At 37.3% G+C, this 25,026-nt stretch overlaps 1 protein-coding gene across 1 annotated transcript in view; it reads left to right on the top strand.

Annotated features, from left to right (window-relative positions):
* The window catches only part of LOC107757615 (lipopolysaccharide-responsive and beige-like anchor protein), a 244,625-nt gene that overhangs the window by 65,183 nt on the left and 154,416 nt on the right, over positions 1-25,026 (top strand). The window contains exons 22-29 of the mRNA XM_016575147.1: positions 8,134-9,330; positions 9,481-9,656; positions 10,628-10,781; positions 12,012-12,192; positions 17,600-17,721; positions 18,116-18,223; positions 18,519-18,660; positions 18,774-19,116. Coding sequence (XP_016430633.1) covers positions 8,134-9,330; positions 9,481-9,656; positions 10,628-10,781; positions 12,012-12,192; positions 17,600-17,721; positions 18,116-18,223; positions 18,519-18,660; positions 18,774-19,116 — 2,423 coding nt within the window. The remainder of the gene's footprint in view (positions 1-8,133; positions 9,331-9,480; positions 9,657-10,627; positions 10,782-12,011; positions 12,193-17,599; positions 17,722-18,115; positions 18,224-18,518; positions 18,661-18,773; positions 19,117-25,026) is intronic.

Here is a 25,026-nt window from a genome sequence, read left to right as displayed (position 1 = left end):
TTTTTTTTGTAACAAAGTAAAAGTCTTTGCTGTGTAGTTTGATCAATTTAAAGCATCTTTATGGAATAGTACTATTAATTACTTTCATTAAAAAGCTTGCTGACTGCAAACTTTTAAATAGTGTATAAATTTGAACAAATAGCATGCTATATAATATAACAAAAATATTTTAATATAAAAGTAGATATTATAGTGTTGGTTGCTGGTTGCTAGTGTAAGTTTCATAAGACATATGTGCTGACATTAAATAGGAACAAAATATGACTTTGCCTCCTTGTGTCAAAAGTCATGCCACTGATGTAAACCTATTATTTTTCTCTCTCTAGTGTCTCCGTCCATCACTATGTCTCTCTTCCTTTCTTTAACACTGACTGCACTCTTTTAGTTGGTTTTCCCTCCTGTGCTCAGCCTCTCTGCGTCAGCTGTAATCCACTGGATTCTCACTGCAGAAACATGACTGTTATTACGCTCCATAATCAACTAGACTTCTCAGATTAGAATCTGTATTTCCCTCCACTGCCAAACCCTCTGTTCATACTTTTATTTACAGATTGAATTGCCTCTTTAATGTATTTGAGAGCTCTCAGTTTTCTAGCTTCAGAAATGTCTATTTTAAGATGCTCTATTGATATTGTGATATGGACATGGTTCCAAGAGTAGTGAAGTCATTTGGTGTCAGCCTCTGGCTCTCCTGGCATTGCTCTACTCTGCTTGAGTTCTTGTCACTGGCCACTTGGGGGCGCAGCTGTGCTATGCAGTGAGATGTGTAGAAACGGGGATACGTGTAGTGCTCAGTGTGCTCATTCATCAGCATATGCAGCCTTATTACAGCCTGAGATTGACTTCAAGTGGGTTATTTCTGTTACTAGTGTCACCAAATGGAATTGTAAAAATAATGGTTTTCAAACAGGTTTCCCATTGGTTGGACTAACAGCTTCCACAGACCTATGCCATTGACTAAGCCAGTGTTGCTACTGTATGTCAAGCTGGTCAGGATGCTCAAATAAACGTCTTGAAATGTCTTGATAGCACTACAGTGATTAAGGGAATTTTCAGGAAAATCAATATAAATTATACAAAATAAATCATTACTCAGAGATGGCCAAACCAGGGCCCGTGAGTCAAAATAGATTTGTGGCGACCTTTGATTTGGCCTGGCCATGTAATTTCTCGTAATAAGTGAGAATATTGAAAATATAAGTGAATTTTATTTCAAAATATATACATTTTTATATAATATAGTTGGATGCTATGCAACATTTACTCTCAGTCTGCGACCCATAATCAAGTTTGAATTTTGGCCCTTCATAGTAAAAAAGTTTTGCCATATCTGCTACAAATGGTTTACTGACAGTCTCTATGTCAGTGTTATGATGTTAATCTCATAATTGAGATTTTTTTACAAAGACAACTTACACACTTCAACTTTAAATATGTGTTTGCTGACGGGGCGTTGTGTTTAATCTTTCCCTGGGGTTGGTCTGTTTTGCATGAGCAGTTCATTCTCTGCTTTCATTATAAAACACCATTAGGCCTTTAGTTCCTTGGATCTGCATTAGGCGTTTAGTTATCCCACTAAATGTTTGCAGCTTGTGTCATCATAAACTGAATGAAGTGAATGAGTTGTGAAGCCCAGTGTAACTCACTAGACTTGAAGCTCCATTCATTTGCATTCATAGACATGTCACTGCTGGAGACCTGACTGACGCAAACCCATGCAAAGAAATTTTGTCTTCTGCCACACATCAATTTCAAGTTTGGTGAACTCTGACCTGTGAATTCACATAGCACAAAAATATTTGACCAACGAAGGATCCAAATGCCATGGATTGACCTCTTGAAGTCATGCACTTAAGGCAAGACACCCCACGTGAAAAAAGAGAAAGAAACACACACACACACACACACACACACACACACACACACACTAAAACTTATTATATAGTGTGGCTTATACTTTCAATTATATTTCATAAAGAATGTGTATTGTGCAAACGGGTTGCATTGTAATTAGTCTTAAATTGCTCATAATTGATTTGGTAATATATTTTGCATTTTACCACTCTCATGTATTTGTAATTCATTAATTTCATATCAGAAATTCCTAAAAATGAAACAAACAGGTTCATTTACATCTATGTTTATTCATTTTCAGCCGTTTTATCCATAATGACTTACAAATGAGAATAATACCAGCAGAAGTGATTAATTCAAGGGGTGAAGAAGTTGTGCTACCGAACTTAATTCAGAAGTATGCTAAAATGCATTTAAGAAAAAAAATTATAATGATGATAGGTACTAATAGTAATATGTAAAAAAATTACCTTAAAAAAAACATCATAAAATAAAAAAAATTCTCATTCACCCACAGTTAATTGTCACATTATGTTATACACAATAAAATAAAACATAATCTCTGGGTGGACTGAGCAGCATTAAAGTATTGCAGCGTGCTTTGCTCTCACTCTTTTTCATGCAGACATGTTATATTTGAGTGTGCTTGCGTTCCTTAAGTAGCTCACTGCTGAGCAAGTGCACACAAATTGATCATTCCCCTTCCTATGGGTCAAGCCTGTAATTGCTTTTTTGCGCTATAATTGCACAAGATTAATGCAGGTAAGGTCGTGTTCTGTTTACAGCGTCTCTGCTCTGATCTAAAAACAGAAAAGTGGGTCGTGCGTATGAATGGGAAAGGTACAGCAGTGCAGAGCTAGAGAGATACATGCATCTGCTGAGGAAAAAAAAATGCTAAAGAAACTCAATTGCAATTTTATTGTCCGGCGTGATAGATTTCCTGCCAACTCTGGAGTAGGAGAGCTGTTTGTCACTGTAGCTCTCCCTTTCAGCTGCAGGGGCTGGCTGACTCTGTGTGTGTGTGTGTGTGTGTTTGTGTGTGTGGAATAGAAAGTGAGTGTAGTGTACATAGAGAGTGTATGTTTTGTACAGTATATGTGAATGCTATGTGTGGTTTTTAGGTTGTAGTATACAAGGTCTCCAGATCCCCATTTTTGAACACATTTAATATTCATCTAAAATGGCCTTGGCAATCATTAGAACAAGTCCTCATAAATTCAACCAGCCTTTTGGGAACCCCCTGGTAAATAAATACATGCTCTTGGGCAGACATACATTTAGACTAGCATGCAAAGCTTTTTTTTCACTATTCAGTTGTTTTTCCAGCTCACTAGAACGCTGTCTGTCAAAATATTGAGTAAATTTATTATTATAATATAAGTATGAAATATTTCTTAAATACATAATTTTGTATTGAGTTCATTACTAGAGGTCGACCGATGTATCGGTTTTGCCGATTAATCGGCACCGATAGTTGATTGCTGGAACTATCGTTTATCGTCAAAAATCCATAGCAAAATCCACTATCGGTCGACCTCTATTCATTACTATGATTGCAGTTCATTACAGTTCATTACTCAATATGTGTGTGTGCATATATATGTATGTTTTATTTTATGTGTCTCAGTATTTTTAAATCTATGGAATCTGACGAAAATCTATATAACAACAATATACGATTTTAATTTGAGCAAGTGTGCCGTTATCTGATTGTTGCTTGATTGTGTTTTACTGGGCATGTGTGTGTCAAAGGAGATGAAGTCTCCTTTCCAGCCAGCTCATTGCAGGCAGACAGATGTTTCTGCAGATGGGCCTGCTGACTCCACAGCTTACCCAAGGTGCCCCTGTCCCAGCACTGCGCATAAATGAGACCGGCTCCACACAGTTACTGTAGGGACAGTTTTCTGCTGGAAGTGATCACCTTGTGAAAGACTTGGTGCCCTTCATGCTTTCCTAGTCAGCACTCTTCTGTTCCACTGTAAGGAACATCTTAATGGGTGAAGGAGACGTTGTAATGGTCCTGCAAAAGTGTCTGCTTTCCTGGAGCCATTAGTTTCATTCTAGAATACTCTATAGAGAATTCTGTGATCTCCTCTGGGGCATCACGCTATGCTTTTGTGTTCTCCAAGGGAAGGAGAAAGTGTTCTGAAGCAAAGTCATAAGTGTTTAAGAGAATGAATTTATTTCTTGAATTTTTAGAGCACAACACGTTGTTTCAGCATCTCCAGTGCTTGTTCATGAAACCCCTTATGACTGTGAACACAATGGAAATTTATAAAGCAGTAACTCTTAAAACATATTGCATTTTAAAATAAATGATGAAATTAATATTTATACCTTTCTACCTTGCTAGAAAATAAGGTTACACTTTATTTTAAGGTGTCCTTGTTACAGTGTAATTACACAAGATAAGTACTGAGTAATATTAATTAACTACATGTACTTACTATATGGTTAGGGTTAGGATTTGGGTTAGGCTTAGGCTTACTTGCATGTAATTATGCATAATTAATTGTTATTATTATATTAAGTACATGTAACATGTGTAACAAGGACACTTTAAAATAAAGTATTAACGAAAATAATTGGGAATAAATGAACAAAATAAAAATTAGGAATAATATGATAACTTGAAGGGAGCATTTTGTTATGAACTTGACCTATACTGTATGTCACTATTAATATCCCTTCCCCATTTTTGGCCTCTAGAAAGTAGAGACTTGTTGTATTTTATAGGAAGAGCGCGTATCCTACTTCTTATACCAAGCATCTCGAGCAATATGACAAGCCAATATTCATAAAATTTATTTAGTTAATTTAATTAATTAACTGCTTTGAATGCGTGAGTTAGTGGGTACTAGAGCTTGAATAATATAATATAATATAATATAATATGAAAGTTCTGTTAGGACATATAAAAATAGTGTCTTCTATATTGCCTGCTAACATTATTAAGAGTTTATTTTTGGACCTTCTTAACATTAATATCTTGTTGACCAACAAGAAACAGATTTAAAAACAAAGATGCTTGACCGTAGTGTGATTCTGGGCCTAATGGAGATGTTGGAAGGAATGACCTGCCCATCTAAGAACGTCAAGCCTATTCTGTGGTATCATGAAGCTGCTTATCATGCTTGACAACAGCAATACTATGGATTTCGAAGACAATGGGATCCAGTATTGGAACATTACATTGCAGCCTGTCTGTATTGAAGAAACTCATAGGCCGGCACGCAAACTGGCTTTAGAACATGGATAACATTGACTGTTTAAAGACATTGACATTGATAAACCATTCACTTTCTTGACATTCATTTTGCAAGCTTATTATACCATCACAAAAGCAAAGTTTAAAGAATTTTCTGAGTGTTTTATCACCAACCTTTTTTTATTTAGCTGTCTTACAGAAATTTCTAAGATGATGATCTCTTTCATCTTAGTATTATTGTATAGTAACTTTGTTATAGTTCCATTTTTTTTTTCATTTTAAGAATAAACCTAGTGAGTGGAAAAGTAAAAAAAAAAGTCTCTGTGGATCAAGACGAAATACACCACTTTTATTCAAAACATGGTACACTAACGCAGTTTTGCTTCTCATGTTCTTTTGCTGCTTTTAATGTGATGTTCAGATATTTTTTTACCTTCTGCTTGCCTGTCTTTCCTGAGCCTCTCTCTGTGTACCTTTACTCCACACTCATGCAAACAGCTGTGAGAGTATCGAAGGAGGAAAAAATAAAACTAACAGTGTCTTTTGGACAGACGAGAAGGGTTTTAGTCTGCTGACCACATTGATTTTTGCAGGAATGGAATCGCATTTAACTAATCCAATTAGAGCATTCGCAGGGTCCCTATTTCCACTTTGTTTTGCGGTTACTCACTATCTATTGATCTAAATGGGGCTCCCTACCGGCTCTACTGTGAGTGTCTGTGGTCGACTGCTCCCTGCTGATCTAAGATCAGTGATTTAAGCATTGTTTCTGTCTGTTGCTGAGCTTGCAGTCTGATTGCTGCAAGTTCTGCTGGATCATCAGTCTGATGCTCGATGAATCTTCCTTTGAATTAGGGATTATTTTAGTTAATAGGACAATATTTGGTCGAGATACAACTATTTGAATATCTGGAATCTGAGGTTGCAAAAAAAAAAAAATCACCTTTAAAATTATCCAAATGATCAAAAAGTCCTTAGCAATGCATATTACTAATAACAAATTCAGTTTTGATATATTTACGGTAGATACATTTACAAAATACCTTCATGGAACATGATCTTTACTAGTGGTCGACCGATATATCGCCAAGGCCGATATATCGGCCAATATTTGAAATTTTTCATATATCGGCATCGGCCGATAAGTTTCTCTGTACTTTGTCATCTAAAGTATAAGTATGTTTATTTTACACATTTATTTTTTAATCCATTTAAAATGATTTCAAATTTCTTGAATATTAATTAAAATAACTACAATTATATCTGCTTTAATTAGTAATAGAAAGGCAAACATTATAATACTTTCTCTTTTGCCGTAAGCATTCAGCAAATACGCATTTATAACATTTAAACAAATCTTTGAATGAATAATGAACATTTAATTTCACAAACCTTGCAAACTTAGTCGAATCCAGCTGTGAGATCTTGTGAAGAAAAAAATAAAAAAATGCAATGAATTATTGATATTTTTCTGAAAGGTCATTTGAAAAATGGATTTACATTAAGTTGTATAATTTGGCAACCAGACACCCTGGTCATGCAAAGCTCATTGTCATGAAACCTGTACTGTATTCTTAGATAAATTGTAGGTTTTTCCATGCCTCACATATAGAGTACGGACCGGAATTAAATTAGATCAGATTGAAACTGATGTCTAGCCCACCCGGTGGCATACAGGCTATGTTTCAAAACCACATTTCTGTAGTTACCCCCTTTCCAGAGTAACTTTATCTCTACAACACGCCAAGGGCTCACATGTACTCTTTGCTGGTAATAGTAAAGGTAATGCTTTTTACATGACGTAATACTTTATTGGTACGATACGCATTGTAGCAAGCTGCCAGACAATGAGGTGCTTTTAGTGTACATATGAGGAATTCTTTAAACATTTAACAGCATATGGTATACTTACTGATTCTTGAAGATAATACCTAACAGGATAACATGGGGCCTCATGTGCAGCTTTTAAACCCTCAGAGGTTTGCAGGAGTTCTAACTTTTCATTTTTCACAAATCCTGAAATGCCTCGCAGGCCCTCCAGATATGTTTGGACATTCATTCGAAATTTTGAGTGGTTTTATCCATATGCCTCCCTCCCTTCATTTGGTATCCAATCACAAAAGAGGGCAATGTTTTTCTGAAAATACACCGTGTGGATTTAATAGCTAAATGTTAAATGCTGTATTGAGCCCAGACTAATGGTCTTGCCTATTCCAAAGAAGAGAGTCAGGAGAGAAAGAAAACGAGCAATACGTTTCAGAGTTGTCTGTTCAGCGCAAACAGCCATGGATTACCCATCAGACCACATGGAAGATTAATGGCCAGGCTTGTAGCAGGCTAATTTAGAACAATAACGGCCAATTAATTACGTATAATAAGGCTTTCTTGCCTAAATGCAAATGCTGGCATTGGTGTGGAAGCTGCAAGTTGTTTCTCGTTTCCCCAGTGGTGTGTTTGACTTTCCGTCTGTTGTGTTCTTTTGATAAATTGAGGTGTGCTTAGACTTCTGTATCTGCAGATGCTATGCACTGTCTGCTGCTAATTGCAGTCCTAAACACACATGACCATCTCTCTTTTCGCTGATTTATCTTATCTTATCTTATCTTATCTTATCTTATCTTATTCAGTTAGTTCTTGTCCTCAAATCTGTTTGGATCATTTTTTTGCACCCTCAGATTCCAGATTTTCAAATAGTTGTATTCTCATTGATAGTTGTATAGTTGATAGTTAACTCAATAGTTGTATTGTATCTCATTCTCAGCCAAATATTGTCCTATCCTAACAAACCTTATATCAATGGAAAGCTTATTTATTCAGCTTTCAGATTTTGAAAAATTGACACTTAAGACTGGTTTTGTGGTCCAGGGTCACATATGTGAAAAATAATTACATCAGTAAGGTGCATTTAAACTGACGAGAGAATTTAAACATCCAAACTTTTTGATTGCTTGATCGCCTAAAGTTCTTGATTGCTGCTAATTTCTTTTTAGTTTGTCCTGATTGAGAATTGACTTTTTGCTGCTCTGCATAATTAACATTCCTCCGAACACTCTTACTGCCTGTTTCATCAGGTCACCTTTGAGGAACACAAAGAGAATCTGGCCCGCATGTTCACTGAGTACCAGCGGATGGGTTCTGAGGGAGGATCTGAAAGCAGAATCAGAACAATATCTGGCATCAGTCACGATTCTCAGTTCCTTGCCTCAGCCAATGGTGAGCTGAATGCAGAGGAGACCGCTCCATCTACTGTAATTGAGCTATGTGTGGAGGAGAAGGTCACCGATCAGCCTGGAGACAGTGAGGAAACGAGGACCCAGATCCCAGTCACAGTGTCTAACATTCTGGCTAGAGATGAGGAAGAGAGACAGACAGACAGCATTGCCGCTTCTCCACAGAAAGGGGATGAAGGTGAACAAGACGCTACGAAAGAACCAGGAAAGGATAATGAAGTGAAAAGTTTGGAAGACAATCATAAAACGAAGGCTAACATTGATGGAGAGCTGGAAAGAGTTGAGGCTGACATCACAATGACTGAAGGTAGAGCTGATCTGAGTGTGACAGATGATGCTGACAGTACTCAGACTGTGAAGCAGTACTCTGAAGCTGTGAAGATGTCAGATGAAGATGATGGCAAAACAAGCACTGCTGAAACTGAACTAAATGTTCAGGTTGAAGATAAAGAGAAAGGACCTGGAGATTCTTCTCCTGAAGCTGTAAAGGAAGCCAGAGTGGAAGAAACCTCTGAGACTTCGGCCCACCAGGAGACCAGCACAACTTGGGCCTCCGTCACGAATGAAGATAGCGCCAATGTTTCCTCAGTCAGCAACTTCGTAAAGGTCAGTGATGACAGCACGGAGGAGTCTTCTTTTGTTTCAGCCACAGCTGGAGAGTCTGATGACAATGGTGCTGAAAAGGAAGATGAAGGAAAGGAGAAAGAAAAGAATCTAGAAACCGATAAAGATGTGAAGCCACTGCAAAATGAGAAAGTAGAGGAATCCGAGGATGCACCAGCTGCCATGATGGAGGTGGATTTAAACCAAAGCACCTCCACCGATGAGACCAAGCTTCACACAGAGACTACAGCGTCTACAGCTAGCCCTAGCACTGAGAGTGTCTCGCAGGATCCAGGAACTAACCAAGACACTCTGAAGACAGCAGGGACCGAGACCTTAGCAACTAAAACCAAAGAGATTAAAATTGCTAGACTGGATGTGTCAAGTGTGGCCTCAGACACAGAGAGACTGGAGCTGAAGGACGCCTCAACAACAGTAAGTTTTGCAATATTAAAAACAGATTAACTTGATACCAGTAATTGACTAAATTTATTGATTAAACTGAAAACTTCATGAGGCAAGAAAATGACTTTCTCATAAGGTCGCACAAAACAAATATTAGAATAACACATGCTTCTTTTGCAGAACCTGAGCCCAAATCAGGCAACTGCCTCAAGCCCCTCAGCTCAGGGCAATGAGGGCTCGTCTTCAGCACGGTCCACCATGTTCCGTATCCCAGAGTTCAAGTGGTCTCATATGCACCAGCGTCTTTTGACCGACCTGCTGTTCTCCATCGAGACCGATGTGCAGATGTGGAGAAGGTAAGAGAAACACAGAGAACCAAAGAAGGTCAAATAGGCAAAGGGATAAAATATCTGTATATGTGGCCCTGGAGCACAAAAGCAGTGTTAAGTCGCTGGGGTATATTTGTAGCAATAGCCAAAAATACATTGTATGGGTCAAAATTATTGATTTTTCTTTTATGCCAAAAATCATTAGAATATTAAGTAAAGATCATGTTCCATGAAGATATTTTGTAAATTTCCTACAGTAAATATATTAAAACTTAATTTTTGATAAGTAATATGCATTGCTAAGAATTCATTTGGACAACTTTAAATTGATTTTCTCAATATTTTGATTTTTTTGCACCCTCAGATTCCTGTTTTTCAAGTAGTTGTCCGATCCTTACAAACCATACATCAATGGAAAGCTTATTTGTTCAGCTTTCAGATGATGTATAAATCTCAATTTAAAAAAATTGACCCTTATGACTGGTTTTGTGGTCCAGGGTCACATATGTTCTTCTTGTTAGAATCAATATTGATAAAAAAAAAGAATAATCACCACACTAATTTGCATCAGGTTCAAGATGGTTCTGTGAATTTGACCATCAGAATTTCATACAGTGCATGCTTTATACCTTGCTACACTACAGACAGTAGACAATGGACATTTTCTGTCTGTGAAATTGTCCCGAAATTTCACGTGTGAAACACCTTAAGGGATGAGTAGAAATACTTTTGGTTAATCGACAGATGCTGTTCATAGATATTAACCTGGAAAGTATACTGAATTACAATATTATGCTCTTATTCAGTGACATAGAGCTTGGGAAATGTGCTTTATAAATAAAAATATATTTCAGACTATAATTAAAAGTAAAATACAAGAATGTTGATTACCTTGAATTACCCTTCTGCTGCCTCACAGACAGTTCGCTGTCATGTTGCATTAAGTTTCATAATTTCTTTCATAATTTCATGACTAGTTTTCTCACTTCTCCCCACAGTCATTCGACTAAGACAGTTATGGACTTTGTGAACAGCAGTGAGAACGTGATGTTTGTGCACAACACTGTCCATCTAGTCTCTCAGGTGGTGGACAACCTCATCATGGCCTGTGGAGGAATCCTTCCTCTGCTGTCTGCAGCCACCTCTTCTTCGGTTAGTATGTGTTTCCGACAGCCTGTCTACACCTGAAGCGATCTTCACGTCGCATTGCGTCAAAAGCAAATAGAACCCATTACAATCAGCAATGCTGTCTACATGGGATGCATCAGGATGGCTCAAAACTTTAAGTTGCTGACAGTAAATGGAAGCACCCGTTCTCTATCTGACTTACTCCATCCACTTGTGCTACTCCTGACAATAGGACAAATGGATTTGGAAAGTTCGCTTTCGTGCCTCAAGTGCTGTGGTGTGATGCAATGCATTTCCCCTGCCACTGATGTGTTTCAGTCACACTAAAGGACAGTTAGGTTAATTGAATTTGTCCACCCTTCCTCCGTTATTGATTGGACATACTGTACGTTTGGCAGTGTTTACTAGTAGACATCAACAGATTTCAGCAGTGTTCTTGTCATTATGAAATTCTATTAGTTATTAGTTTAGGTTATTTGATATTTTGACTAATTTGATTATGCTTTAAGCTTCCAAAAAATGCAGTGCCCTCTTTTTTTAATTTAATACACCTTTCAGGTTTTATTGTGTAGAGTTAATATGAAATATAGCGTTATAATATAGTGCATTAATATGAAACAACAACAAACAAGTATTGCAATTTTTATAAAAATTGAATAACTTACTCTGCCTCTGAAATAACTTTTCATGCAAAATCGCGAAAGCTGCTTAAGTTTCAACCAGTTGTGTTTCAGGAGGGGAATGGCCTCCACATTTGCATTCAGATCCATTCCTGTACGGAACGACTCTATTTCTGATAGATAAAACAATACCCCAGCCAGCATATTTGTTTCTCATTGAATTTCCTGTTTTATTGAAGAGATCACATTACAAAAGTAAAATGGGTTGCAGACACAATTACATGTCTTAAAAAAAAAAAAAAAGCATACAGATTTTGCATAAGCTGAGCAATCTTGATGGTTTTCCATGCCATTCACATAATGGATAATTTCAGTCAAGTCTGAGAGAACACTTAACTCATGGTGTGTTAGAGTGTACACATTAAATTAACACAGATCTCATTAGACAGAAGAGAGTCTTAATGATCATCATTTATATTCTTGTGAGTAATTTGAGTACAATAGCCATGATAATGAAAAGTGAGGGTGAGGATAAAGGTGACCATCAGTGCATTATGAAGATTTGAGTGAAGATGGTGCTGATTATGAAGGCTGTAGTTACAGTAATGATGATGATGATGGCACTGTCTTGCAGCATGAGCTGGAGAACATTGAGCCGTCTCAGGGTTTGGCTGTGGAGGCGTCACTGATGTTCTTGCAGAGGCTGATCAATCTCGTGGACGTGCTGATCTTCGCCAGTTCACTCAACTTCACTGAAATTGAAGCAGAGAAGAACATGTCTTCTGGAGGAATCCTGAGACAATGCCTGCGTCTGGGTATATCTCTCTTTCTGTCTTTTAAATTAGTGCTGTTTGCTAAGGCTTGTTATTAATCTATTAAGGCTTATTACAGTAGCTGTTGCTCATACTAACCCTACACTATTAAACTTTGCCATGTAACCTGCCCCGTACTGTTTGTGCTACAAACACAGATTTGTACAAACTGTGCGGCTTGTTGCGGGGAAGGTAGGATCTGAGACATTCATGTATATATGGACTTGAATCAATAAGTAACCATATAGCAACACCTTAGCAACTGCATAGGAACATGCTAAAAATGCTCAAAACACCTTAGTAACATCCTGACAACCATCCACGACACCCTAGAATTGTGATAGTGAGTTTTGCATGGGCAAGAAATACATTTTTTCTATATTACCTTTCAGAAGCTTAGGGTGTGTTAGAATTAGATTTTTGAAAGAAATTAATAGTTTTTTTCAGCAAGGATGCATTAAATTAATCAGAAGTGACATTTATAATGTAAACATTACATTATATACATTACATACTTTTACATTATATAATGTAAAAGACTTCTATTTGAAATAAATGCTGTTCATATGAACTTTCTATTCATCAAATCCTGAAAATTTTTTATATATATATATATATCATGGTTTCAACTGATTCCAACATTAATAACAAGTGTTTCTTGAGCACCAAATCAGCATACTATAATGATTTCTGAAGGATCATCACGAGAATAAATTACATTTTAAAATGTATTAACATAGAAAACAATTAATTTAAATAATATTTGACATAGTCATACACTACCAGTCAAAAGTTTCTGAACTGTAAGATTTTTAATGTTTTTTAAAGAATTCTCTTCTGCTCACCAAGCCTGCATTTATTTAATCAGAAATACAGCAAAAGCAGTAATATTGTGAAATATTTTTACTATTTAAAATGATTCTAATATTCTGATTTGCTGCTCAAAAAACATTTGCTAGTGTAACATTTAAATCATATTTGACAGTATTACTGTTTTACTGTATCTTTGATCAAATAAATGCAGCCTTGACTGCAAAACTCCCAAAACAGTAAAAACTCTTTTTGAATTGTAGTGTGTGTATATCCCTGAATCAGTGCCTCATCTCTTTTTCCTGTCCTGCTCACTCACTGTTAGTTCCTCCTCTTTTTTCATTCCTCCATCATTTTTAAATAATATCCTGCTCTTTTTTCTCAACCTGCTTCTCTCTCTCGCTCACTGACCCCCTTTTTTTTCTCCTAAAATCATCCTAACCCCTTCATGGCGAATCAACTCGCAATTGATTTTAATTGAGTTTGATGTTAGCATGTTGATAAGCTAAACATCTGGAGCACTGAGGCAGCTCACTAGGTTTTGGAGCAGAGCCATTTTTGCTCATTGATTTCTCTCTATTGGCTCATTTGGTAGAGGTAATAACTGCTTTTCCCTTCCATTCCTCGCTCTCTTTCTCTGTTTTGTGGGATTTCTTTAATAGCGTTATTATAAGCTCTCCACACTGCAGTGCTCTAAAATGACGACCGTCATCAGGCCATTGACTCTAATGGCTGTTTTGTAGCCTGAGGCACCTCCTCCTTTATGTGTCTGTGTATCACAAACTGTACTGCAGCGTTATAGACCACATAACAGAAATCCAGCGTTCAGATCGGTTACATTATTCATTTCTCTTTCTCACACAAACACCCACACACTCTACATGACCCTCCCTGAAGCTATCTAGACACCATCAAACTCCCGCTCCTCTAAATACAACACTTGGTGGAGTGAGAGAGAAACTGAAGCCTGCTTTTAGGAGGGCTGAAAGTATAAAATGAATATTTGATGAGGTCTGCCAGTGTGTAATCTGATTTGGGATCTGTAACAAGGTTCTGCTTCTATAGCTCTCTTTCTGTCTTTCGCTCACTCCTTTGCTCAAATGACTAGAAAGCCTAATGGAAAAAGCTGGTCGGTTCCCGCGCTGGAATAATACCTTTAATCTGAGCATTTAGGAGTTTACATTTGCCAGTTGTCAAGGTATGAGAGGATAGAAGGTTGAATAGAGACATACCCATGCACAGTCACACACACACATTATCGTGCAGTGCATTAAAACAAAAACACACACACATGCACCATGCACTGATCTTACATATAGCATGCAGTACATCAAATTAAATGCAGTAAGAGGATTTTTCTGCACCACGGTGGTGGAAACCTGGCCAAAATGATTAAACACAGAATAAGCAACGTCATCTGTTTTCGAAACCTCATACAGTTTAATGCGTTTTCCTTTTCGACTCTATGCAACTGTTATGTCTTGGAGAACAATTACCTTGAAACGTGTTTCTGTATTGTTAATTCATATAACATTATTTTATACTTAGGTGTTTATTTTTAGTGGTGCTTGCTAAGTAGTGATGTATGATATATTGGTACTATATTTGTTAGCCAGTATTAGAGATTTTTATCTGTACAAGTAGATATTTGTTATATATTATGTTATATTATATTATATAAAATATATGGGTTATATTTGGATTACCTTTGCCATCATCTAACATTAATTAAATGTAATCTTTAAAAACACTAATAATTTAATAAGGCTGTTAAATTTAGGTTTCTAATATATATTAATATATATATATATATACACACACACATATATATATATATATATATATATATACCTTTAGTCTATTTAGACAAAATTGTATAATTAGTATAATTTTTTTGGCAATTTATTGAAATATTTTTAGAGATTAAAATAAATGTTTTCTATTTTAATATATTTCAAAATTACAGGAATTTATTTCTGTGATCAAAGCTGAATTTTCAGCATCATTACTCCAGTCTTCAGTGTCACATGATCCTTCAGAAATCATTCTAATATGCTGATTTGGTACTTTTTATTATTAATGTAATATTTTGGTGGAAACTGATAAACATTTTTTTTTCTGGATTCCATGATGAAAATTTTATTTTATTTTATTTCAAATATACATTTTTCCAATATTGTAAAAGGTTTACTGTCACTTTTGATCAATTTATGCGTTCTCGCTGAATAAAAGTATTAATTTCTATATTAAAAAAAAAAAAAAGATCATACTGACCCAAACTTTTGAACAGTAGCGTATTAAAGTTTATCGTCCCACACCATACCTAGAATCATGCTGCTTTTCGAGCAGAGATGTACTTTTAAATGACTAGATTTATGATGATCTGCCAGGTGGACATTAAAACATTTCTTAGACTTACACACTGAAGGAGGGACCTGAACCATATCTAGAGTCTAGAATATCATAGAGATATCATAGAGGGGTGGGCTTTTATTTTTTGACTTTGCACAGTAAGCAGCCACCTTTCAACCACCATGCAATGCCTTGGGGTGTGTTCACACCTGTCTTGTTTGGTTTGATTGAATCGAACTCAAGTTCATTTCCCCTCTTGGTGCGGACCTTTTTGGCAGGTGTGAATACAGCAATCGCACTCAGGTGCGAACCAAACAACTGTACCGAGACCCAGCTGAAGAGGTGGTCTCAGTCCGCTTCCAAACGAACTCTGGTACGGTTCGTTTAAGGTGTGAATATGACCCGTAGTTGCAAGTTGTGCATACTTTCTGTCAATAGCTTTTATTTTTTAGGGTGTATTCACACCTGTCTTGTTTGGTTCAGTTGAATTGAACTCAAGTTCATTTCCCCTCTTGGTGCGGACCTTTTTGGCAGGTGTGAATACAGCAATCGCACTCAGGTGCGAACCAAACAACTGTACCGAGACCCAGCTGAAGAGGTGGTCTCAGTCCGCTTCCAAACGGACTGTGGTACGGTTCGTTGAAGGTGTGAATATGACCCGACCTCAATCTGACCCAATTGCAGAAATCACGCTCCCAAACAGACAGCTCGCGCATATAGTGCTGTTTTTTGCGTTTCAATGGCTTAAATCACTTGTTTTTAAACCACAATGCTTAAAAACACTTCTTAGACTTACACACTGAAGGAGGGACCTGAACCATATCTAGAGTCTAGAATATCATAGAGATATCATAGAGGGGTGGGCTTTTATTTTTTGACTTTGCACAGTAAGCAGCCACCTTTCAACCACCATGCAATGCCTTGGGGTGTGTTCACACCTGTCTTGTTTGGTTTGATTGAATCGAACTCAAGTTCGTTTTCCCCTTTGGTGCAGATCTTTTGGGCAGGTGTGAATACAGCACTCGCACTCTGGTGCGGACCAAACAACTGTACCGAGACCCAGCTGAAGAGGTGGTCTCAGTCCGCTTCCAAACGAACTGTGGTACGGTTCGTTGAAGGTGTGAATATGACCCGACCTCAATCTGACCCAATTGCAGAAATCACGCTCCCAAACAGACAGCTCGCGCATATAGTGCTGTTTTTTGCGTTTCAATGGCTTAAATCACTTGTTTTTAAACCACAATGCTTAAAAACACATGCAAATGATGAGTTTTCCTGACCATGGCGCACAGCAACGTGACTTGAGCGTGCTAAATAGGCTAAAGCTTGCCGCTAAAATTACCATGACTATGTTGGGGGAAAATAGTAAGGAGATTTTTGAATTATTTATTAATAAACTAGTGTTTTATGAGTTGCTATTGGGGAATCCCAAAACCAAAATATGTACCTTTCATTACCCATAATAGGGGCATCCTATTAGTTTTCTTTATTTTAGAACAACACAACGTTTTCTTGATATTGTGAGTGCACAAATAAAAACGGACCCTTTACAGTTACGAATGATGTATTATTCTTACCTTTATGAGCAAAAATTACGGCGTATTTAATTTGTTTCCACTGATGTCCTGAAGCGCGCTTCAGCTTCCACTCTCCGCACAAACGATTGGATATGCACTTAATAGCGCACATTTATATAGGTTAAATGTTTAAACTAACATTGTGTTATGCTTTAAGTATTTTATATCTATAGATTTTATTTCGGCAAGTCGTAATTACAACATTGTATGATATTGTCTCATATGATGCTCATAAGTTCACTTGCAAAAAAAGGGCAGTGTGAAAGCGAACCGAACCAAACAAAAAAAATCAACATTGTATTTGGTCCGGACCAAAGCAAGTGAACTAGTGGACTTTCCTGGTGTGAATACACCCTTAGAAACTACCCAGAACACCCTAGAAACAACACTACAACACACAAAACACTAACACCTTAGAAATGCACATAATCTTCCAAAAAGTCTACTTATGGCTTCAGTTTTCACTGGTTTCACTCATAAGATGGTATTTTAAGCCCTTTTTCATTGTCATGCAACGACCTTCTCATATGTCATGTTTCCTTTAGTCTATATATCTTTTCGTTCTAGTACCCTTTCATCTCTGTGACGTTGTCTTCTTCTCAGTATTTCTACCTCTCAGTTGCACTCTCTCTCTATCTGTCCCTCTCTCACACGCTCTCCCTCCTCCTCAGTGTGCGCGATGGCTGTGAGAAACTGTCTGGAATGTCAGCAGCACACTCTGGGTAAGTCTGGTGCAGAGAGCAGCCGTGGACAGCAAAGCCTTCTGGGAGCCGCCAAGTCTATACCAGCACAGGCAAGTTCAACATCATGCCAAGGATACCTCTCTCTCTCTCTCTCTCTCTCTCTCTCCCTCTCTACTGTCCAGATGGTAATTTTAAATAGAATCCTTTTGCTCAAAATGGTCCATGGTTTGATTCTTACAGTTCCAGTAAAAAAATAAACCCCTTTTCTTCTTTAATGTGTCGTGTAACTTACACTCACAGCTCATCTATTATTTAGAATCTTAGCAAAACTGTTGCATTAGTGCCTCTGTGCCTCAGCGCTGTCTAAATGTGGAACAGCAAACAAAAGTCTTCCTAGTTTTTTTACTAAATCCAACTGATATCGTGTGTTGGAGCAGTGGGAGCATTTTTTGAAAAAATATAAATAAAAAACTGTTCTGAGACTGTGAACTGTGTGTGTTGCAGAGTCCTGTGGACATTGTGACAGGAGGGATGTCTCCTATCAGAGATTTAGACCGGCTTCTGCAGGACATGGACATCAATCGTCTCCGTGCTGTAGTGTTCAGAGACATAGTGAGTCTCTCCATACTCTTATTCAACTAACACATCCCTCGCTGGCTCTGATCTGCCACTCATTCAGCTAATGTCTCTTTTATTTTCTATAGTGCAGTCAAACAGTGTTTCATTTGAAATAATTTTTGTATTAATGTAAAGGTCTTTACTGTTACTTTTGATCAATTTAATTCATCCTTGCTGAATAAAAGTATTTATTTCTTTCTTTCAAAAAACTGCCCCCAAACTTTTGAACAATAGTGTGGCTAATTTTAACAATACTCTAACATTTGTTTTGTTTTGTGCTGTGCTTTAGGAGGACAGTAAACAGGCTCAGTTCCTGGCCCTGGCAGTGGTCTACTTCATCTCTGTACTCATGGTATCCAAATATCGAGACATCCTTGAGCCACACAATGACAAAAGACATGCCCAGCGCTCACAGTCTGTCAGGAGCACAGGTGACCACCTGAACCCACACACATCACTGCTGCAAGATTGAACCCACAGAACCTACAGACCAGATACACACGTATTCAGTTTTTTGAGCAGTGGACTGTGTTGTTTTTTGCAGAGAGTGTTCAGTCTGATCTTGAGAACGGTTTGTCTCATCATCGAGAATCTAGTATTGAGGATGCGAAAACCTCAGTCATCCCCAGTGATGCCGAGACACGGACCGGCCCAGATGCTGTATCTGAAGCCCTGTCTACTTTGTCCTCTGAAGTCAGGAGAGGTCAGGAGGTCACTGATAGAGACAGCAAAGGAAAAAACGTCAATGTCAAGGATATTCTGAGAAGTCTGGTTGGTGCTCCCTCTGATGACATTATGGTGGACCCTAGCCTTATACCGCCCGGGTTTCTGGGTGCAGTGGGCGATGCTTCCCGTGACCAGTCCGTCCAGTTTCACTCCTTTGACAGGTGAGTGGACAATCAGAATTTATAGTTCACTGGCCAATCCGTGCACACAGATGCAAGTGCTTTGCTAGAGGCGCAAAGATTTTTTTATAGCTCTTGTTCTCTCTCGCCACACATCATGTAAAAAACAAAACATGTTTTCTCTTTGAGTGTGCTATGGCAGCGGTCTGTGTGCTTTTTATGATGGACACCCCCACAGAGAACCTGACTTCTGCTGTGGAAGTGTGCCGTTCTACACAAACAAACAGCCTTACAAAAGCAGAGCCCATCAAAACGGGCCCCAGGAGATGCATACACATACACTTGTCCATTCCTCCACCAGTGGACTTGTGTCTTTGTTTGCTGGTTGATGTGTGTGTGTTAGGGCAGAAATGGTTATTGTAAAGAAAAAAAAAAAACACCAATACAGTTCTTCTGCTATTTGTCTCATATCTAGCAATAGGGCTCAACACTAAGGATTTTGTGTGCTGGTTCATATTTTTGCTTGCCCTGCCAAAATTTTCACTGGCCTCCACAAAAAAATTACAAATAAAATAAAATACAAAAATAATAAAATCAATCAATCAATAAATAAAAGTAAATACAAGAAATAAAATAATAATTAATAAATAAAAATAAAATAGTTATTGTTAAAAATAAATAAATAGTTATTGTTTTTGTTGTTTTTGACCCATGTAACCCAATGTAAAATTTAACTGGTATCTAAATCTACTAGCCTGACTAGTATAAAGGTGACACATTAAAGACAAGCAAACCATCAGTAATAAACTAAAACCAAATTACAAGCAATAGCACAAATAAATACAATATAATAAAGATGCTATACAAATTAAATAAACAGTTCTTTATGATTTTCAGGTAGGTCTGACCGTATTGAATAAAGTAATCAAATGTAAAATAACACTTCATAGCCTATGTAAATTAATGTATAGATTAATCCTTATTAAAGTTAGAAAAGTTATTCAGTCAAAAGCAGTGAGTTATTTATTTATTTTTTTTGTTTGTTTCACATTAATGGCAGCAGCAGGTGTATTAGGCTGCTGTCACTTTAAGACATAATGCATGGATCCAATATACTGATACACATGCATTTTCTTCTGAACTGTGCTTTTTAATATTTTAGTGAAAACTGTGATACAACCATGATTTTTTGATGAATAGAAAGTTCAAAAGAACAGCATTTATTTAAAATAGGAATCTTTCATAACATTATACATAGCTTTACTGTCACTTTTGATCAATTCAATGAATTCTTGCTGAATATAAATATTAATTTCTTTAAAAATCTTACTGACCCCAGTCATTTGAATAGATTTTGTGTACATAAGTGGCAGATGTCAGATTGCATGCGCACCAATTCTAAACCTTTTGTGTCTTTTGGGATGTTTTTTATTCCTTTGCATTGCTGTCTGTTGTTTAAGGAGGGTAGTGTAACTGCTGCTCCATGGGGTGCGTGGGGTGCGTTGGGAAACAAGATCCATTGCTATGTGTTGGCGGACGTCTGCACTGTCTGGTTTTTATTTGCTGCATTGTCTGTGCATAAGTCTGACATAACCAGAGAGGGTTTATTATAAAAAAGAAAGAAAAGAAAAAAAGGGAGATTTTGGTTTTGTGTTGGAAGTTGAAAGCAGTATGTCATGCCATCTTCTTTCTGTTTACCTCCTGCTCTCTCACATCTCTTCTCCTTTCTATGTCTTCTGGGCATCTGTGAGACATCCCTCTGATCTGGCCTTGTGTTTTATCTGAGGAATGCTCTGTCAGGTATCACAGCGCTGCTGGTATCAGGACAGGGATTATACTGGCTCCTGCAAAGATCCCAGCACTCACTGCAGCTCTCTTCTGCCGTCAGCTTTTCTTAGAGAGGACTTGGTCCTCCATCAGGTCTTCAGTCAAACCAAGCTTTTCTTAAGGCCTGTTTACACCAACACAAATGTTTGGCACAAAAATGTGGTCTGTTTTTCGCATGCGATTTGTCTTTTCAGACCAAGGTGTGAAAAAAACGGCAGAGGAGTTGAATGAAAATGCAAATTCACTCTCTGACAGTAGGTGGCGCTTATAGACAAGCAGAAATACTTATAAAAGTATAAGTCAAATAGTATTTACATGTCTTCAAACAGCCGTTCAGATTTTTTTTTTTGCTGTGGTGTTCATGGTTTGTGATGTGCAGGTTAAGATTCTCCCCAGCTATTCATTGTCGTTTAGCAAACTCCACCAAGCAAGCTTTATGTACAGTAAAAGCAGTGGCTCTGGGAATATAAATTAAAGCGTAAATCTGATTGGTTGGCTAATTTTTCAGCAGTTCGATGGCGAAGACAGAACATCTCTGTACAAAAAAAATCTGTATCGTTGACTGAATGTGAATGTTTGTGTCGGTCTGAACGGACACATTACCAGCTGTTGATTAAAATTTAAATATTTTCGCTTCAGATTTTCCCACCAAATATTCATCTTTTTCAATCTTTTGAATTTTTTTTCAATATTAGTATTTAAAGATCAAATTGATCTGAATGTATGTTTTACGTACTATAACGGTTTTTTTAGCTTTCCATTTTTAATCAACCTAAAAATTGGCCTTCAAAATTTACTTTAAGATGAAATTATTTTTACATTAATTTTGATAAATTTTTAATAAATAATTTTTAAAAGATTTTTCAAATATAGATGCAGTCTTCTACATAATATGAGGTTATTAAAAAGAATAATCAAAATGCTGCTTAAAGCCGTTTTAAATGAAGTGTAATGTCACCTGGGACATGCCAGCTTCCCAAAAGTATTTCATGTCAACTACCAATTTACCAGAGCGTGAGTGAGCCTCTTATCTCGTCTCAGGATCCCCCGGCGGAGAGGTGCCGAGTTATCTGGATGACTCCAGCTCTGAGTCTGGTGTTCTCCGAGTCCACTTACACACTCTTCAACACACACTCACTTGCCCTGTCTGCCGAACATTCTTTCTTTCTTTACTGCTTTCTAGCTATCATTCTGCGTCCCGTTTTTTGTCTCATTTTGATTTGACTATTTTGATATGTTTTCCAAAGCACTCTAGCACCGCACCTATGAATGAGTTACCAAACTAATATTTCAAACTCGGAGCGATGAATACTCCCACTGTTCCCTCTGCTGAAGTCTGATCAGTGTTGCTGCATTTTACTCCATTTGTACTATGTACACAGAGCTTCCCTGAAGTTATACTGAAGCATGCATGCTTGCTTAACAAAGTGTATGTTGGAACACCCAGGGTGGTGTGATTGAATACCAGGGGATTTACAAGTGTTATATATGGGGGGAAAAACAGGGTCTCCCAGATAAACCAGGCCTGGGGTCAAGGGTAAAACAGACGTTAAATTTATTTACTATCAACAACATCCCGATTTCACCATACGTCTTTCTTACCCCACTCTTGTTTTGACATTAAGTCTGCGAATATTTGCTGATAGGATCCAGAGACCAGTGAATGGTGTCATAATGACTTGTTGGACAAAAATGAGATGTACCCATGAGTAAATGAATATGGCTGGAGAAAGGGTTAGGATTCTTGACAACAGGTTCTTTGATTTTGACAGCTATGAAAATGCGATGAAAAAGATGCATCATAACAATGATGAAACGGTTTTAATTAAAACCCACTGTTGATGGTATGATGAGCCAAAAAAAAAAAAAAAGATTAAAATAATCCAATCATAGTATGCAAGATTTGAAATTTGAAATTATGAACTAAAATGTTGTTTATTTATTTATTTATTTGTTTGATTGCCATTTCAGTTGAAGCAAAATGGACAAAAATTTAATGAATATGTCATGATGAAATATAGACTAAATTTAGAGGCCTTGACTGTTTTCATCCATGACATGAAACTGATATTTCTGGTATCATGTTTGTACCCTAACCTCTAAAGAAGACACAAAGGGATACATTTTTAAAATGTATTTAACTTTATTTGGCTTTTAAATGTATTTAAATTAAAAAAATTAAATAAAACGGCACAGTTTGAAACTTACCACCAGCAAGACTAATTTAAAGCAGCATTTCTATGTGAAGAAGCTGATTGTTCAGGCCTTGTTTGTTGAAAATGTCGATCCATGTCCAGTAAGATGAGTTTCTCACACACACATTTCCTCGCACCCGATCTCACATTTGTGCAGATTACGGGAAACATGCTGTTTACATGTCGTGTCCGGGAGTGTTGGTTAAAACTGTTAAATAATTCAGCGTCTGGAATCCAAACTCCATGTGCGCTGGCCTCTCGTCTGGTGGTATAAACCTGGCAGCTCTGATTAATTGACAGCGGTAGTGAGTTGGGGCTAAGTGTGGCTAATGGTGTGCTGAATAATTTAAAACCTGTGTCTTTGAGCAGATGGATGCAGCAGCCGTCCACCCCCACCATCCCACCACCGGTCAGCGGTAAACATGCACTTGAGAGAGAACATAAATGTGCTCTAATAGAGTTTTTGGAACAGCGCACTGTTGTTCAGCAAATGCTGATGTCATGAGCTGTGAACCTTCTAGTTTACAAGTTCCTTTCGTTTTCTTGCACTGGATATTTTCAAGTTAAGGAGACATCAGATGTTTAGAAATGGTGTGAGAACACTCTCATTCTCGTGCCTTTGCTCCTAGGCAACTTCCAGCGGGACGTTTGAAGCGGTCTGTCCTAGACGGCTCTTATCTGATGCTGGCGTAGCTCCTCAGTCTGTAGTGTCTTTGTGGATGTGTTCTGGAGAGGAGCTGGTGACTGCGTAGCATTACCCCTCTGTCAGCACTGATAAACTCAACACCAGCCACTGTGAAAGGCCAGAGCTCTGTCATGGTTTTCAGCTGATATGAACCATTTCCATTTTTACCTCTAGACTATGTAGAATGCAGCAGAGACCCGTGATCATTATGAAAGCTTACTGATGTGTTCTTTATCTTTCAAACATTTTTACCATTTGTGATTATGTAAATGTTACCATGGTTACTTGCTGTGTGTTTGATATGTTTCCTCCCTGGTTTACTTCAACATGCATTCTTTTCTTTAATACTGTTTTATTTTTATTAGGACACCTACTCATTCTTATATATATATATATATTTTTTTATATGTTATAACACAAATGAACCTATGATAAACGAATTAAAAAGTGATAAACCTGGAATGCGGATCTAAAAGTCTTGAAGGCGTTCCATGCTTATGCTTGGCACTTGTTGATTTTTTTTTACTTTCTTGTCCTCATAAAACAATAAACATGTAAAAAAAAAAAAGGTATGTTTGCAATTGCACACCTGAATAAGGTTTATGGCTGTGCAAATGTATATTTTTTGAACGACAAGATGAGGAGCATGATGCAGTTCCTGAGCCACCAAAGAAGTAGAACCTAAATGGAAATAGAAAAGTCTGTGGCTAAAACCACTGATGGAGAGAAAACCTGCTCTGCCTGCAATGTATGAATGGTTTCCAAAAAATTATTCCATGACTGCCCTTTGTTATTTTGAAAAACATGGAAAAGCAACTATAAAAAATGAACTTTTGATCTTTTGATTTGATTGTTTTTGTTATTATTATATCACGTATACTATCCATACTTCAAAATATCCATATTGCAAAATAAACACCAAAATTATTTTGTGGTCCATACAAGTCCATTCTAGTGTTCAAGTTTTCTAATGCCAGACCAACAAGAAGAACAGACCAAAGTTTAGGTCGTTATTCACTGAAAATCTTCCCCTCCATCGTAGCTCTTAAAGCCCATGTAGAGGCAATTCAGAGAATTGTTTCTAAACACATTATAAATGTTAGAAATGTATTGCTGAAAACACGTTACAAAGACTGTGAACTATGTAGTACTGAATTGTGGAGTTAGACCGTGAAACAGTTTTTCACCATTTTTGTGTTCAGGATTTTTTTGGACGGGACTCGATGACGCACTGGAGCCTCTGAG

Source organism: Sinocyclocheilus rhinocerous, unplaced genomic scaffold (assembly GCF_001515625.1).
Source record: "Sinocyclocheilus rhinocerous isolate Xijiao unplaced genomic scaffold, SAMN03320098_v1.1 scaffold323, whole genome shotgun sequence".
NCBI classification, from domain to species: domain Eukaryota; kingdom Metazoa; phylum Chordata; class Actinopteri; order Cypriniformes; family Cyprinidae; genus Sinocyclocheilus; species Sinocyclocheilus rhinocerous.
Note: the sequence above shows the minus strand (reverse complement) of the source record. Positions and strands in the feature narration are given on the sequence as shown.